General features: G+C 38.3%; 1 protein-coding gene across 1 annotated transcript in view; it reads left to right on the forward strand.

Moving 5' to 3' along the window:
* The first annotated feature begins 1,507 nt into the window (after nucleotides 1-1,507).
* Nucleotides 1,508-17,398, forward strand: part of TBC1D19 (TBC1 domain family member 19) — a 52,755-nt gene continuing 36,864 nt past the window's right edge. The window contains exons 1-4 of the mRNA XM_030024552.2: nucleotides 1,508-1,686; nucleotides 12,089-12,161; nucleotides 12,930-12,975; nucleotides 14,776-14,851. Coding sequence (XP_029880412.1) covers nucleotides 1,588-1,686; nucleotides 12,089-12,161; nucleotides 12,930-12,975; nucleotides 14,776-14,851 — 294 coding nt within the window. The 5' untranslated portion in view covers nucleotides 1,508-1,587. The remainder of the gene's footprint in view (nucleotides 1,687-12,088; nucleotides 12,162-12,929; nucleotides 12,976-14,775; nucleotides 14,852-17,398) is intronic.

Below are 17,398 nucleotides of genomic sequence, written 5' to 3' on the forward strand. Positions count from 1 at the left end.
AGAGGTATGGCCATCCTCAGAGCTGAAAATGGGTATTAATACTTGGCTTTGGAGGTCAGTTATCAGTTTTTCCATGTTACCTCCTTGAACTCTCTTGGCTTATTTATTAATTATTCTGGGATTTTCAAAATTAGTATTTCAGCTTAGTAAATTAGTTTATTAAGTGAGAATTTGATTACATGGTCCTGTTACTTATGCACATAGGAATAGATTTTCCCAGAAGGACTAAGTGGATTAAAGTTCCTTGCATTTACATCACCCAAGGAGATGTACATAGTCCCACACAGCTGCTCTGCTTAAATGAGGGCTGTGTTGGCTCCTGGTACTAAGCCTGAATTAATGCCTTACCATGCTGAGCAGACAGGGGTAAAGTATTCGAGATTAAATAAATAATAAAATAATAAATAAATAAAACTTCACCTGAGTACAGGTCAACCAGTATCCCTCAAGAAGCACACAGAAAGGAGCCTTGGGGCTGACTGTGGATGACATCTGGATGTGATACCTCTGGCCCCAAAAAGCAGCTTGTCTCTCAAGCTTTGATGATACGAATCCCGCTACCTTATTCTAGTGCAAAGCCACTTAAACTGCAGCTAAAGATGTTTTTAAGCTAATCTTTCTGCCTGCAATTCAAGAAGATGCTGCCTTGTAGCTACTGATTACAGCAGCTCGGCTGAGGTGCAATAGCTGACTGTAAGACGAAGCTTAGTCCTTTCCGAGGCAAAGCCAGACAGGTTAATTAAGCTGTAAGTAATGATGATGTAAGATATTATTTAACTCGTTATTGAGACAGACCTGGAACGCTCATAGCCGGTTATAGTCCACCTGGCCTGGCAGGCGGCGACGAGTGAGTGACAGCAGCTAGAGATGCCTTTGCAGGCTGCTGTGCCGAACCGCCTCTGCTAGGTGAGCGGTCGGACACGCACGTACGGCTGAAGCAGTCACGCGGACTGCGGGGACGAGGACACTTTTCCCCGCAAGGCCCGCAGAGGCGACGGGCAGAGCCAGCAGGCCGGGCACCTTCGGATGTCTCCAACACCGGCACGCGCGGCCAGGTGCTGCTCTCAGGCCGTGCGGCCGAAGCCCAAGGCCCGCGCGTAGGCTTTCCTTACGCTTGCTTCCCACTTCCCTTCTAGCAATGACACACTACAAACGTTTATTTAGGAAACCGAAGCAGCGCGTGAGGTCTTCACCAGAGCTTTAGGCAACCGTTACCCAGCCCAAGGCGTGCGTGGCCCGCGGGCGGGAGGAAGCCTGCCAGCCTGCCAGCGGGGGTAAGGCGGCTGCTGACGGCACCACCGGGGCGGTCTCCCCGGCTCTGGGGACAACGTGGGGCCTCCCGGGCTGAGCGGCGAGGGGGCCGCGGGGGGCCTGCGCCACACCGGGCAGCGGAGGGGCACGCTGTCCCGCTCAAGTCACCACCGGCGGTGCGGAACCCTTCCGTGAGGCGTCGCTTTCCACCCGGCCGCTGCCGCCGCGACGGACCGCTCCCGCAGTTGCCTGGTAACGCCGGTTAGCGAGGCGGGGTGCGGCGGCGAAAGCGGTCCGGTGCAGCAGCCCGCCCGCGGGCAGGGGCGTCGCGCCGCGATGCTGGACCCGGACAGCGGGCTCTCCCTCACCATAGCGCGGATCGTGCAGCGGCTGAAGGGCTCCAGCCTCCACTCCCAGCTGGAGCGACAGGCCCGGGTGAGCCCCGACCTGGCGCTGTGCCCCCAGGCCCGACTCCCTTTCCCGCTCTCCCTCCCCGGCCGTCGGCTTTGTTCCCGGCCGTCGCCGCCGGCCCGGCCAGGCCAGTGCGGCCTCCGCCGGGGGCCCGGGGCCTTCCCGCCCTCCCTCCCTCCTCGACGGGGCTGGAGGGCGGTCTGGTTATATTTATAGTTTCTCACCTTGGGACTGAAGGATTTCGCAGTGAATATGAAGACTATGCTTTTGAAATCTCACTGCTTCAAATAGTTACTAAAATGAATCGCTTTGTCTTTTAACCTGTAATTTGGAAAGTTTTAAATACACCCCCCGCCCCCCCTTCCTCCTCCAGAGTGCCTCTGAGAAAATGAGGATTTGGTGAAAGGAAGTGAAAATAAATGAAAAGCTCACATGAAAGTACCTTTTTGTAGCTGGGAAAACAGTTGCTTTCTTCTGTTTAGTAGCTTATCTGGACTTGAAACCAGATTTTCGTATTTCAGCTGAACTTCATTTATGGTGTTTCAGATTACAATTGTGTCAATTTTCATGACCATAATGACATAGTAGTGGTGCTATAATGATTATTGTGCATTACTGAAATATTTTGGGTTGGGCTTTGTAAAATCTTGGAGTTTATTTATTTTTTTTGCAAACAGTGCTTAAAATTGTGCTGATCTTTTTTAGGATAGAATGTCCATTATTGGCCTTAGTTTTGTTGAGTTTTTAAATAAAGCATGACTTTGTTCTCTGAATGTGCCTAAAACTTTCCTTAGCAAGTGACATTACTGCATGCCTTTTCTGGTTTTTTGTTTTGTTTTAAAATTTGCTGATTTGGTCTCTAAATGCCTTTTTAAATATCTGTCTGCTTTGCTCCTGTGGACTGACTGCTCTCTAAATACATGAATAAGCAAACGTGCACGACTTGAAGGGGGCTGGAATTGTAAGAGAGTATAGACGTTGGGTTCTGCTAAGTGTCCTGCAGAGTTCAGCATCCCAAATAGATAGCCTGACACGAGTTGCGGAGAGTCAAGTTTAAGACCTTGTCCTCAATAAAGGCAGTGAACAGGACTCTCTTTTAACAACTCCGTTACTGATTATAATAAAACCTGTATGTACTCACCTTTGCATTCATTCTTTTGTCTCTATCTCCCATAGGCCTGATTTCACAGTCATTTGATACTTTGCATGCTTGTTTTGAAACACGAGGAAGTCTGGTGTCGTCAGGACTTGGTGGGGTGTTTAAATGCTGCTGGTGGATTGCTATTCTGTACAGCCATTCTGGTACAGGTGGACACTCTGAGGACCTTAGCAGTGCCCTACCATGGCGGTGTTTGATATCTGAAAGGGCAGTTAAATGCCTAAATCCCTCCCTGACTAATAGCATATCAATTTACTCAATACAACCAGAAACTCTGCAGAATCAAAGCATAAAGGTAACCTATAAAATAAATAAACACAGTGTAATGACCACAGCCAAATCTGTCATGATAGCTTTGCAGAACACTGTTTTACAAATGTCTTGGAGGAGAAAAAAAATGTGTATATGTAGATCAGAAGATTATTCTAGTCATATGAAGTGCTAAGGGGAAAGAAAATAACGGGGCAATGAATATGCAAGTTGATTGTTAGAGTGGGTGTTTGGAGAGTTTGTAGTAGAAGATTAAATCAGAGCTGTAGTTCAGTGTAGTGATCTGAAAGACGAAAGTTTTTAGATACATCAGCTAGAGGATTTCTCAATGTAGAGAGTCATCTTTTGGAGCCTGTAGTTTAAATTAATAGGGCCAAATGTTCACCCTCTTTGTCAGGAATCTGTATGTTCTCCTTGATCTTGAATTTTTTTAATTGGCCTTGCATGCATTTATGTTCTTTCATGTACAGTGTAGACTTGTTTTATTTATAATGCTTGTATAGTCATATTATTGCTATACTATGCAGTTGCAAAGGCCCTATCAGTGAGTTCCTTATTTTTGTCTATCCCTCAGCAGGTGTACAGAATTCTGAAGGTATCTGGATTTTGCTACTCTCTGTATTAAATTAAAACTTGATTTCCCTCCCATTATGTGGGGTATTTCTGAAGTTGCATTATCAAATATGAAATCTTTGCTATTGCTGTGCATCACACCTGAACTCCAGTTTATTGATAGGATGTGATGGGTTTTCTTTGTCTCCTGGTTAGCATTCAGTTTCTGAACAATGCTTTGTCTGCACTGGTTGCAGTATTGATCTACAGGTGGTCCCTTTTTAGGCGATTTTAAACTATTTTTGGGGATGCGTACTATATTTTGAGAATTTTTTTTTGAGGCAGTGCATCAGGGTAAAACTTACTTATTGTTTTGGATATTTATACTACAGTTATATTTTACCTTTACGAAGATTCCTCTTTGTCTGTCAGTGTAGAAAATGATGTTGCTGCTACTCATTCCTCAAAAGTATTTACCATCTCTGAAAACATGAAAGTCAGAATGGATCATAAGGTTCATTATAATATTGCCTGAAATTTTTGAGAGGTCATGTAGTCTCACAAACAGTATTTTAACTATTAACAAAAACTCTGTTTTGTAAATTCATCCCTTCTTTAATGTCCAGGAAGGAGAGCTCAAAACGAACAGTTTCTTTCATGAGTTAATAGAATTTTGGGGAAAGCACAATATCCCGACATTATTTGTGAGAGGTGATAGAGTAGCCCTGTGGTTATGAACTGATCACACCAGTGCTATGCTTAGCTGTCACTGACAGCCTGAGCTAGTGTCAAGGACTGTGATACACAATCTCTTTGAAATAAGTTTGGCATGGGCATCAAATGATCTGCTGTCACAGCTTTAGCTCTGGGAATACCAAGATAATCACATTTTTGTCCCGAGGACTGAAGTAGATATAGGGTCATATGCTTGTTAGTGGCAATTTGGAAAATAAATGTTAGGTTGATTTTGTAGGTTGAGTTTTGGTATATTGGTAATGTGCCTGCAGTTAATACAAAGAGATTAAAGCAGAAGAGAGTGTAAATATGCCTGTCATTTGCTTTGGAGCTTCTTCTGAGCGTATTTTGTACTGTGTTTGAAAGGAAAGAATAACAGTTATAAAGAGCCAAAATACTAGATAGTAGCTTTTCAACAGGTAGAATTGTTGCTGGGGTTACTAGGGTATCGGAGGAGAAATCTGATCTCAGTTTCTCAGGCACAACTTTAATTGTGAGAGTTTGTAACCAAATTTGTTTGCTTTTGTCTTAATTTTTCTCTTCCCTGTGTGAATAAAATGTTTTTAAGGTAAAAATTAGAGGTGGTTAGAAAAACTAAGACACGGACATCTTCAATCACAAAATGCAGCTTGAAAACAATTTCTTTTGTGAAATCTTGCAAAAATTTTGTTTTAGGGAAAATCTCTGTCAGTGAACTGACAGTAAAAATGGAACAGTTGAGAGACATGAAAAAAGTGCTACCTTTTAAACAAATTTTCATTTGCAGACAATTCAGAAACTTTGTTTTTCTTCATGTTTGAAGGAAGCCAGGCTTTATTAATCAGTTAAGATTAACCAGTCTTACTTTTTGTCCTCTGCAGACCTCTAACAGAAATCAGTCTGATTCTGAGTTGGCTGGAACCTGTAGTGGCCAGTGGCAAATAACAAGTAAAGTTAAAAAAAACCTCAAACCAGCAAACAAAAGCCTCAGTAATTTATTCCTAAAGAGCTTTTCTAAAACAGGGGGTGAAAATAAGATGAAAGATAAAAGTTCTAAATTATGTTTTAAATTGAACAAGAAAGACTCACAATACAAGGAATCCCTCCAGGCATTTTCTGTGTAGACGTTCTCAGATCTGTTTCTTGTAGGTATGTCTGTAGTGGGACAACTTGAAGGAGAACTTGGAGATAAACAGGGTAATGGCTGTCAAAGTAGGCTAAAAGTGGTAACTTGAGTGTAAGAATCAGCTCTGACACCCCGTCCCACCCCTGTCTGACAACTAAGTATTAAGTTTGGGAGTGAGAAAACATTTTAGGAGGTACCTGACGGTATGAACAAGATGTGGAGAGGCGATGTGCTAGGATATGTCATGATCAGAGTGATTGTCCAGAGGAGAGGACTCTGCCATCACTCTTTGAGCCGGCCTGTGACTAGTGCCAGAAAGGTTTAAAGAAAATATTAATCAAATTGAGAGGTAAGGGTCTTCACAAGACTTCAGATGGGGCAAAAAAGGAGAGGAGCTTGCTCTGGGAGCGCTAGGAACATTGCAGCTGGGGTATTGCCCATCTGTGTGCTTCTAAAGGGAGTACAGGTAAACACCTTAGAATAATTTATGTGGAGTGGATGGTTTGCAAGATATCCAAGGATATTATTTTCATGACATATTTCTCCCAACAATTAAAAAAAGAAATTGATACTGATCCCTACTTAAGTAAAAGATCAAATTAAGGAGGAGAATGTTTCTGTGAAATGTAGCATTTATTTAATAAAACTTAGAAAATAAACATAGGCTCATGAGTCATCATAGGTAATTAATGATACGTTTTCGTGCACTGTATTTAACAAAGGGCTTACTGTCCTCTCCTGATAGAGCTTGTACTTTGGTTTAAATGGTTCAGCAGTAACATTTGTGGTACAGTGAATTTTAAATTGAATGCAGTTTTGTGTATGTTGAACAGATCATGGAGTTCAGAAGCAGTGCAAGCTTGATTCGCAGATTTTTTTTTTAGTAATGTAGATTACTAAAATGTTTTACCTTGTGTGTATGTATTTTATTTGCAGCACTAATTTTATATTCAAATAAAACCTAGAAAATGTATTAAAATGTCACAATTATATTATTAAAATGTATCCTGCATATCTTGCAGGAGAACATAACGTTTGAAGCTGTTTATTCCTGCATAAGGCTAATTGAAGCTCTCTGTTTCAACTGCTAGGTTATCTTTACTTGTATAAGAAAGTTCAAAATACTTTTTCCCTTAGTGTAATTACTGTAGAAATGTAGAAGATGGGAAAATTGTCAGTGTAGTCAGGGTTTTACACTTAACTGAAATTTGTTTAGTTATGCTCAGAATGTTTCCCCTTTCTGTTACAGAAATGTATAAACCAAAACCAAAATCACTCCCTTAAATTTGTAGGATTTTAAGTGTTTAGAGACTGTTTATGTTGAAATTGTTGTGGTCATACTTGAAGTGGTTTTTAAGAAGTTGGCTTGATCCTGATAAAATCTAGTTATGGCAGACAGGAGTATGTGAGAAAAGGTGAATATTTACTAGCTTTCATTGAATTTACTTCTGCTAAACTTGGACTATATTTGGGGTTGTGTGCTTTATTGTAATTTGGGAAATAATAGCAATAAAAGCTAAAAACATTGTGCACTTGTGCAAAATCATAACGAACAGTAATAAATGCTCTGAGAGTGTACGTACTTATCTAAAACAAAAAGACTTTGAAGAGAAATTATGGTGGATAGCCTGTAAAAATATTTAGATTATATAAAGTTATTTGCAGAACTGTTTGCAGCAGGATAAAAATATGTGTTCACCTGATGCTGTTCCACATTTCAGTATAGTTGGATCACTTCTCTGCAGTGTTTATTCTTGTTGAGAAAAGAAATAGTTTAACTCAGGAGTTACGCTGGAACACTTTGTTCTGTCAAGCCTCCTCTTTGTAGTACATTGCTGGTCCTCTAGCTATTTTCCTGTACTTCTTTTGAGTTCTGTGCCTTGATGGCTCATCTGTCCTCTTGCATGATCAATGCTGCTCTAGTCATGATGATTGAATGCCATTTCCAAATTTAGATGCAAATTTGCAAATAGATTTGTCTCTGTGTTCAGTTGCTCTGCAAATCAATTTACTATGCCCACCAACTTTTTCCAGCTAGGACTGTGCTATCCTTTTGCTTGCTTTCAGCCAGATCAGTGTTGAGTGTCTGAATTTTCCTCCGTCTTGGCATCCAAGTGCAGAAAGCGCAATACATTTAGAGTATCGCTTATGATGGTGACTGCCCAGATTCCAGCAGGATACCTTGCCAAAATCAAAGGCAAAGAAGATGTACAGAATGGATTGCTAGTAGTAGCTTAGCCACCTTTCAGAAGGTTTGGCAAAATTTTGAAAGTCCCAGAACTATCCTTTCTCTTCTGTACAGCTGAAGGAAAAGAGGGTGCCAAGAAATGCTGTAATGATAGCTTGTTTTATGAAGGAATGTGTAACATCCAGTTGCTTCTTGATTTGCAAGAAGCTGACCAAGACTGTAGATGAACATGGACACCCAATGCCTGAACCCTGGTGCCCTATCCATAAGAATATGCACAGTGCCAGTTATATGCGAAAAGAAACTGGTAGGCATTAACTTTTATTAAAAATCATTTGTTATTGCATGCTGAAATGTGTTACATTCATCCCTGTCTCCTTTCAGAACTCTGTGTTGGCCTGACTGAGCCCCTGAATAGTGTGATTTCTTCCCTGGTCTGGCTGTCACTCTTTGCCTTCACAGGTTGTTCCCCTATATTGCTCACTCTCCTTTAACTTGTTTGTGATAGCCTCCTTATAGTACCAGATTTTTTTTTTTTTTTGAAAGAAAGATACTCTTACATCAAGGTGTGTGTATTGAAACTGGAGTCTGTAGCTCTACCTGGATGTATGCTGCCTTTTGATCATGCAGGAAATTAATTCAGTTCATTAGTACAAATCTCATCAAGGTGTTTTTTTCCCAATAAACCTTAGCCAGGTATTTTTAGCAGTGTAAATCATAGTAATGCTTTTTATATAAATAAAATTTGGCAAATTTTGGCAAATTTTGGCAAAATCATCCTACCAAAAACTCATAGGGGATGAAAATGCAAATGAGGCTTAGGCAGTATGGTCTACCAAGAAGTTTACAACAAACAAATCCTACCTAAAATATAACCACTTAAATGTATTTTGCAATGTAGTACAATACAGAAATAAGTTAGATTAGTTAGTCCAAAGGGAAGATGAAAGCATGTGGGAGACCTGGTCTAGTAATTTTGGAACATTAGCTCTGCTAACTCTCCTTGACTCCTCAATTTAGTTCCCATAAACACCCATATAAATTCCAAAGAGGTACCATTCTGTTAAGTTACGGCAAAGCAATTCTGAAGGCATATCTTTTCACCTACCAAAATAAGTATTTTCTTCTTTGGTTATGTTACACAGAGCTAGAGTATGTTCTTCTGTGTTAGGACTGGCTGCAGCCGCTAGCTGGACCATCTGCCAGATTCTCACCTTTCACGTGTCTAATTTCTGATTTGAAAACTGATCAGCAATCTAGTATGCAATGAGTCTGTAACAGTAACAGTTTCTGTGGCTCTGTAGCTCTGCTTAGCACTGTAGGAATGTATCAGTCATAATCCAGAAGTAAACAAAAGTAGAAGTGGAAATGGGAGGAGGCTTTGGCAATTGCATCCTGAAATGGCAAGAGTGGAGACAGAAGTGCCCCCATAATTTGGGGGGGAATTTTCATGTTTCTTATGTGAATATTTGTCTCAGTAGGGCATTTTGCAGTCCAGAGAAGGAAAAGAACACAGGGAAGAGGCTAGAAGTAAGTTTTGATAAATTAAAGATTAGCATAGGAATATTTAGGATATATAGGAATATTTAGGATATATAGGAATATATATATATAGGAAATGGCCTCAAGTTGCACCAGGGGAGGTTTAGATTGGATATAAGGAAAAAATTTCTTTACTGAAAGGGTTGTCAGGCATTGGAACAGGCTGCCCAGGGAAGTGGTGGTGTCACCATCCCTGGAGGTATTCAAAAAACACGTAGACAAGGCACTTCAGGACATGGTTTAATGGCCATGGTGGTGTTGGGTTGATGGTTGGACTCAATGATCTTAAAGGTCTTTTCCAACCTAAACGAGTCTGATTCTATTTGCTGCAGCTGCAGCAGGGCTAGGAATGGTGAAATAGAACTTGACTGAATAAATGGGTGTGAAGAGGTGAAAGTAACTGGTGGAGATTGATGCACTAACATAATCCTCAGAGAAAGTTTTCCCCCAAAGTCCTATCTTGCTTCCTTTTCGACTGCCACCCTGCTGCATACAAAAGTGTTGCTGTTTCTTTGTTCTGCAGCTGGGGAACAGGCTCTCTTGGGAACAGCAGTTTACAAGAAAGTCCTCTGTTGTATCTTTTGGCCTGACAGGGAAAATAAGAAGTCATCTGTGTGGACTGAACTCCTTTATCCCCTTTAATGCAACACACTGTATCAATTTCCAGAATTTCCAGGAATCCATGAAAAAAAAGGTTCATCAATATAAGTATCAGACCTTCCTTAATGAGCCATAATTTTACAGATGTATGAACAGCAGAGTTAAAATCCTGTTCTCCTGATTGTACTTTTGTCACTTCTTGCACTGTTTACAGTGTCAAGACAATGAACCCACTTTTTAGTAGATTGTAAAGCTTTTTTTTTCCTTGGTGATTCATCATATGTCAATGAGTTGTATTTGTGAGGAGTTTTTTGCATATCTAGAAAGGATTTTGAAGCATGTGTACCAGGCCACATAGGTAAACAGCCCATGGACCTTGGGATTAAAATTGGTCATATTTAACCCAGAAGACAAAGTTGAACATTTACAAAAGTGTGTGCAAAAATTTCCAAGGAACAGTAAGGCACAATCTGCCCAGTTTGACGCGTATTACTTTATTTAAAATTCATACGGGAGAGGTACAAAACCACTGCCTTGCAGCAGAAAAAAATTAAACTCAGCCTGACGTACATCAGTCCAAAACCAACGTAGGACTTTCCATCAAAGTAGGTTCAGAAGGAATCCATCATAAAATACTTCTTGAGGCTGTTGCTTAAAAGGGTATTTTGTGAGCTGCCCAAGAACTCCCATGAAACCTTTTTTTGTTTCCCTGCCTTTAGTGATGATCCTTTGCCAGCTTTTACCATTGTGCTGAATGGAATACGTGTTTGTCATTTGACATGAGAGTTATGCAACTCACCACATCTTACGGTTTGTGCTTATGATCACCTTTCTTTCTCAGAAAGCATGCTTACAGTCTCTTTGCTCTTGCAGTCGATAAACCAAATATAAAAGCGTTCCTTACCTGTAATGGCAAGGTGACTTAAAATAAGAACAGAAATGCTGATGCTATCAGTCTCTGCATTATTGGCCATTCCTCCTTTCAACTAGGGAAAATGGAAAGATTTCCTTAAAATTCTGCATTGTGAATTCATCTAGACCAACTTTTCCAGCAAGCTGTGCAGCACAGCAAATACCCTTTTCCGTGTATAAACTGTAAGAAAAATGGTAGGATTGTGGAGTTTGCTGGTTGTGTGTGATGGACCTAAAGCATGCCATGCTGTCAGCAGCACTGTTAGGGCTGGCAAACTGCGCAAGCTGGTGAAAGTTTATTTTTAATAGCAGCATAACTTACTGCAATAGAATCAGCATGTGATATGCCTACAGCATATTGCTGAGTAGCTTTTGGTAAGAGATATCTCACATTTCTAGGTAGATGATGTGGCCATATGCTTCTAGCATATGCCTTGTGCTGTCATGGCACTGGAGTAAGTTGCACATAGATCTTCCAGTGTTATTTTCAAGTTAGTAGCCAGGGTTGCTATTCTTTCCTAAACCTCTAGCTTTATCCTCTGGTGTTAATCAGCTATGGCCACACTCCATGTTTAGGAAAATATGTTTTAGAAGTCACTTCATAGAAACTCCTGAGTTTCTGATTGTTGCCCTTTTGGACCTTTGTGGTCTATTTATTTTTTCCTCTTCGTCTAGCTATAGAAGAAGAAGGAGATGCTATAGCAGCTGCTCCTGCTGTTGCTGAAAAATCTGCAGCAGCTTCTGCGTGGTAGCGTCATGGTACTGTTGTACAGCTGGTTGGTGCCTAATTGTCTGTGTTGAGTGCATTTCATTACAAGAGGCTGTATATACCTGGTAGTCACAGCTGCAGTGGGGAATGTTTGATCCGCAGTTTTCATCTGAAGTTTGAAGATGGAATTTCTTATCTGAAAGAGGTGAACTGTGGGAGGTTAAGTGAGAAGTTACAGAACATTTTCAGTTTGATTCTTTCATGTACAATACAGTGAGTCGCTTCTAGTTATTTGCTTGTGTACCTTATGACAAATCCTTTAATGTGTAGAGTCTAGCATTTGTGCTAAGTATGCGGGGTACTTGCTCAGAATATTAAGCATATATGTCACTGGGTACTCCCTCTCCCTTCTTCTCTCTTCCCCACATACAGCTTTTAGCAGTGATGTAAAAGCAAAGGCATTGAGTGAGGAATAAGTTGGCTGATTTTTTTGGCTGCAATTACCATTATCAAGTTAGTAGGAAGAAGTTTGCTTTGTGTGTACCCTTAAGCATGTCTGTTTCTTATTTCATAACTTAAAATACGCAATTTACTTTGTTTTTAGTGCTTGCTTGATGCTTATTTATTTATTGATTTATTTATTTTTCATATTAGGTTAGCCTACACAAACCAGAAATTAAACTGGAATCACTAAAAGAAGACATTAAGGATTTTCTGAAGACGTCAGGTGTGTAATACTTCATTGATACATTTGTGAATAGTATAGATCTATGTAAGAACATATGTGACACACATGATGAAAATAGTAGTTTGTGCAACTTGGTATCTTGTTGCTGGCAGTAGCCAGAAGCAGACATTCAGTGATTCCAGATTATTAAAAGAGAGAGAAAATTAAAAGGGTAAAAGTTCTTGGGTTCCAGCAGCATTTTGAAAAACATACTATGCAAAGAAGTGATTTTATCATTTTATAAGATACTGGTAATTTTTTTTAAAGTTCTGAATGATACAGGTGGTCAGTCATTTCTGAAAATGGGAATTAACATTCATGGAGGTACTCTTGAAAATTTTACCCTTAGTTATTTTCCAATTTCCATTGGAAGTTGTAACCTATGTAACTCTATCATGTGAAGATTTGATGATAAGTGATATAAGATTTATGATCACCAGGAACACCATGTCTATTAATATTTATAGCTGTTTTAATAATATGTTGGCTTTGAAAAATATAGCATATAATTATTTAACAAAAACTCTATTGTAATCATTTGAACAGTAGATGGAAATAAAGGGTATTCAACCTTTATACAGACTTCAACTTGGAGGTTTTCCTATCTTAATTAAGTTAAGGTTTCTTCATATCTTCCTGTCTGTCTGGTAGGTAGACATGAATTGAGATAGGACAGAAAACACCAGTGACTCTAAAGCAACTTCTCATTCATGTTCTGTTAGCATTAATTCCTAAAGTTGTCTTCTGGATATTTTTCTATTTTAACAGGTTGGGAAAAGAAGCTTCAGAATGCTGTTTATAGTGAACTCAATGTGTGAGTTTATTTAGTATTTTTATTTAATAAGTTCTACTCGCATGATTTACTTTTGTTTCCTTTGTATATATACATGTATGATGTGTTACTATTATCTGCAAGATCTGTCATACCAAGGGTACCTGCTTCATTTCTGTTTTTAAAGTGCCATTATTTCTTTTTCATCCTAGTGAGAATACTGGACTCAAGTACATTTTAAAGAATGAGTGAAGCAAATATCACCACATTTTGTAGTTACTTTAATAATTTCTTTGTTGTTTTAATTCCAAAGGTACCAACAGTCATAATATAATTTTTGTGTAGTTCAGGTAGTTATTGTAAATGAAATTTGATAATTTTCAGATATTTGTGTCAGCATTGCACATATTTGTTGTATTAATTATTTAAAAAATCTTTAAGGTATTAGATCTCTAGATTTACCAGATCAGTGCTCATCATGCTTGGGATATGGTCATAAACACACTGAAATTAATGAAATTCCCCTTTTATTATTGTTCAGCATATATCGTATTCAACTTCTGGGAAGCGTAAGTTGCCTTTACATTCTGGAGAAGTGGAAAGGTGAATTTGATAACAGATATAGCCCTAAATGCAACTACCTAATAAGAATTGTGAATGCAAATCTGTTTGTGCTAATTTAAATAAGCTTATTAGAGTTACCAGTTTTGAACAATGTGTCTTAGTAGTACTTGATTCAGAGGGACTCGATTCAGCAAAATACTTGTAAATGTATCTGTTAGTAAGGATTCATCTTCATCATATCTTTCAAGAGAAAAATATTTACCTTTTGGACTAATGCATATGCTTTCTTCCGAGTTCACGGAAATAAGCTGCAAACAATAATGAGATTAGCCCTGGAAGACTGAAATTAACTAAGAATACCATGATTTCATGAGCACTGTGGTAAAGCCAAGAAACAACATTGCTGAAATCTGTTAGTATTCATTCCATTTTACGCATAGGCACAGAGCTGTCCAGGACAAATTAGCGGCAAGTAAAAGAATGACCTTACCAGTTAAAAATGGGAAGAAATTTGGGGAGGGTTTCCCAAAATCATATGATAAGAACTGATTGAATACATTTAAACAAATAAAAATTCAGGCTAACTATAAGAGGAGCTTTGTGTAAATTTTGTTTCCTGAAAGACATTTGAGACAGTTAAAATTAAGCTGGATAAAATGTTTGGCAATAACTCATTGGAAATAATCTGCATTACTGGAAGATAAATTAGTGTTGTGTTTTGGTTTGGTTTTATTTTTGTTCCAGCTTTTATATTTTGACATAAAGCAGTTTATGAATGGATATTCAACTTTGTTTATGTCAACACCACAGAATTCTAATTGCTTTGGACATGTACATGTTCACTATTGATTTTTAAAAGGAAATCCTCCAAAAAATATATTGTCTCTTGAAAAAATATAATATCCTGGATAGTAAAAGTTCCAGGGGGTCATAAAGATGACATGAAGTGAAGATGATCCACTTTTAAAATACCTGATTTGTTCATAGAATTATTTGATTTTATTTTACAAATACGTGAAATTATGAGGAAGTATTGTTTTTAATGTAAGAACTCATGTTGAAATGTAATTAATACTTCCATATCTTTATATTGTTTGTGTCCATAGGAAAGAATGAGGAAGAAATACTTCTAAAAATATTTATTTTTAGTTTTGATCAACATACACAGTGGTTTTACTAGTGCTTTCATGAAAGAAGTTATGTTTAGGTTTACAAATACAGGATTAATTAAACAAAATAAAAATCTGAACATTTAAAATGTACTATACTTTCTTTAAGGTTTCCTTCGCCCTGTCATCCTGCGGCACCACCTGAGCACATGAAAGAACCGTTAGCTTACATGAGGAAAGCACAGGTTGGTTGTTATCAATGTTACTGTTCATATCAGATCTTTGATTAGACTATTTGAGATTTACTCTGTATAATGTTACTGTACAATTTCTAGGTTTTATACCTTAGGAAAAACACAAATTTGTAATTGCATTGAAGTTAATAACGGTGTTGTATATGTGACGTTTTACATACATAGAAAAAATGCTCAAGTAATTCTGCATGAAAGAAGTAGGATATAGTGGCAGGTAAGTGAATATTGTAGAATAGAGACAATGTCAAATATGTCAAGGAGGAGAATTTGATTTTGTTGGGAAGAAGTGTAGCTATAGGTCATTTCACTTAGGGTTACAAAAATATTGTTTTTAAGAGACATAGGCAGTTTCACAATGAAAGACAACAGGCTGCAGAGACAGTGAGGTCTCCGGAAGGAAGAGATATATTTAATACTTAGAAATGTGAAAGGAAGACGAAAAGTATAGAGCTAAGAAGCTTAAGGCACATTGAAGGAAAATAAGAGAAACTGGACTATAAAAGATTAAATGAGGATTTTTGGTGTCAGGAGAAAAAATATTTTTGCTTCGTTGGTTTTATTTTTTGTCCAATATATGCCATTTGAAATAAATACAAAAAATCCACATAAAAGTGTAAAAAAAAAAAAAAAAAAAAAAGGCTTCAAGAATATGATCTAACGAAAATATCTGAGGTAAGGATAAAATTGTGTTTAACTCAGCTGTGCCTAGAAATATATTGCAGTGTTCTTTTACAAGTTATTCAATAAATTGTGTTACTTTTTCAATCACATTGTTGCTTATTGCAGTAAGTCTTATCTTGCTGTCCTGGATTTCAGTCTTTAGCATTTGGGGACAAAGATTGTATTAAACAATTTTTCTTCTGTGGTGTGAAATGTAATGCCACAATTTACTGCCTGAAAATAATCAGTCTTATCAGTTTCCTTATGGGAAAACCACAGAGGTGTATCTATGTGTATGTTTGTCTAAACCAGTTTCATTGGTTATTATTTTATAAAAGTGTATACAATACTTACGGTAACCAATATTTTTAGCTCTATGTGAAAGCAACTGTTTTTCTAATAGTTTAGGAACGAGTAGGAGAAGTCCTATCTTTACTGATTTCAGAATTTCATAGCCCTATTTCAAAGGGTATTATGCACCCATATCCTCTGGGGTGGGTTAACCCTGGTAGGCAGCTCAGCCTTTTGCTCACTTGCCCCCAGCAGAATGGGGGAGAGAATCGGAAGGGCAAAAGTGAGAAAACTTGTGATAAAGACAGGTAAAGACAGTTTAGCAGGTAAAGCAACAGCTACGCATGCCAGCAAAGCAAAACAAGGAATTCATTCACAACTTCCTATCAGCAGGCAGGTGTTCAGCCATCTCCAGGAAAGCAGGGCTCCATCACGTGTAATGGTTACTTGGGCAGATAAACACCATAACTCTGAACGTCCCCCCTTCCTCCTTCTTTCTCCCATCTTTTTTATTCAGAGCATGATGTCACATGGCCTGGAATATCCCTTTGCTCAGTTGGCGTCAGCTGTCCTAGCACTGTCCTCTCCCAACTTCTTGTGCAGCCCCAGCCTTCTTGCTGGTGGGGAAGCGTGAGAAACAGAAAAGGCCTCGAAGCTATGTATGCACTTTTCAGCAATAGTTAAAACATTGGTGTGTTATCAACACTGTTTTGGTCACAAATCCAAAACACAGCACCATACCAGATACTGTGAAGAAAATTAACTCTATCCCAGCCAAAACCAGTAGATCCTCTTTAAAATCCTTTCTTGAAATACAACTTTTCAATAAAGACATATGAATCCTTTTCATAGAGAAATATTGATAAATGGTGATAGCTGTGAAACAGTAATAAATACACAGTTAGGGAATTAACATGTTTTCTAAAGCCACTGAGGTACATGTGAGCGTTTGATTTTCAAGATGCACACACATTTATCACTGTAGATAATAGGTCTGTAAGAAAACAATTATGATCAGACCAGTTGAATCACAACTAGGTTTTATTTTGTTACTCTTTTTGAATAAAGAGCAATAAACAATGTAAAAAGCTTACAGAATCAGTGTTTCTGTGATTTTGGTTGTTTGTTCAAAATATTTGGAAATAGCTAAAATGCAAATGCACAGGTTGCTAATGCACACTTTTGGGAGTGAGCTAATAGTGGAAACTTACCAATTTACTTCCATTAGGTATCGAAAATCTAATTAATGTTTTGAAGGTAGAAGACTGGTTTTGTTTTATTTGTAGGTAGATTTTTTTTTTCACCTTATTTGTCTTTTAGCATCACAACAGTTGGAAAAGAGTATTTTGAAGCTATCAACAAAATTTGTCCTAGTAGAAAAATGTTTCCCATATACATCATATTCGATTTTTATTATGCACAGGCACTGTTTAAGATGCTGTTCCAATGTTATGAGCTCATTGACTTTTTTTTTATCATTTTCTGTCTTAATTAATTTTGTTCTACTTCAGAATTCTGGAAAGAAGCGTAATAGTGTCTGAAAACCGTTTTACTTTGATATCAGTTATTGGAATGACTTTGAATCAG

Source organism: Aquila chrysaetos, chromosome 1, assembly GCF_900496995.4.
Source record: "Aquila chrysaetos chrysaetos chromosome 1, bAquChr1.4, whole genome shotgun sequence".
Classification (NCBI taxonomy): Eukaryota; Metazoa; Chordata; class Aves; order Accipitriformes; family Accipitridae; genus Aquila; species Aquila chrysaetos.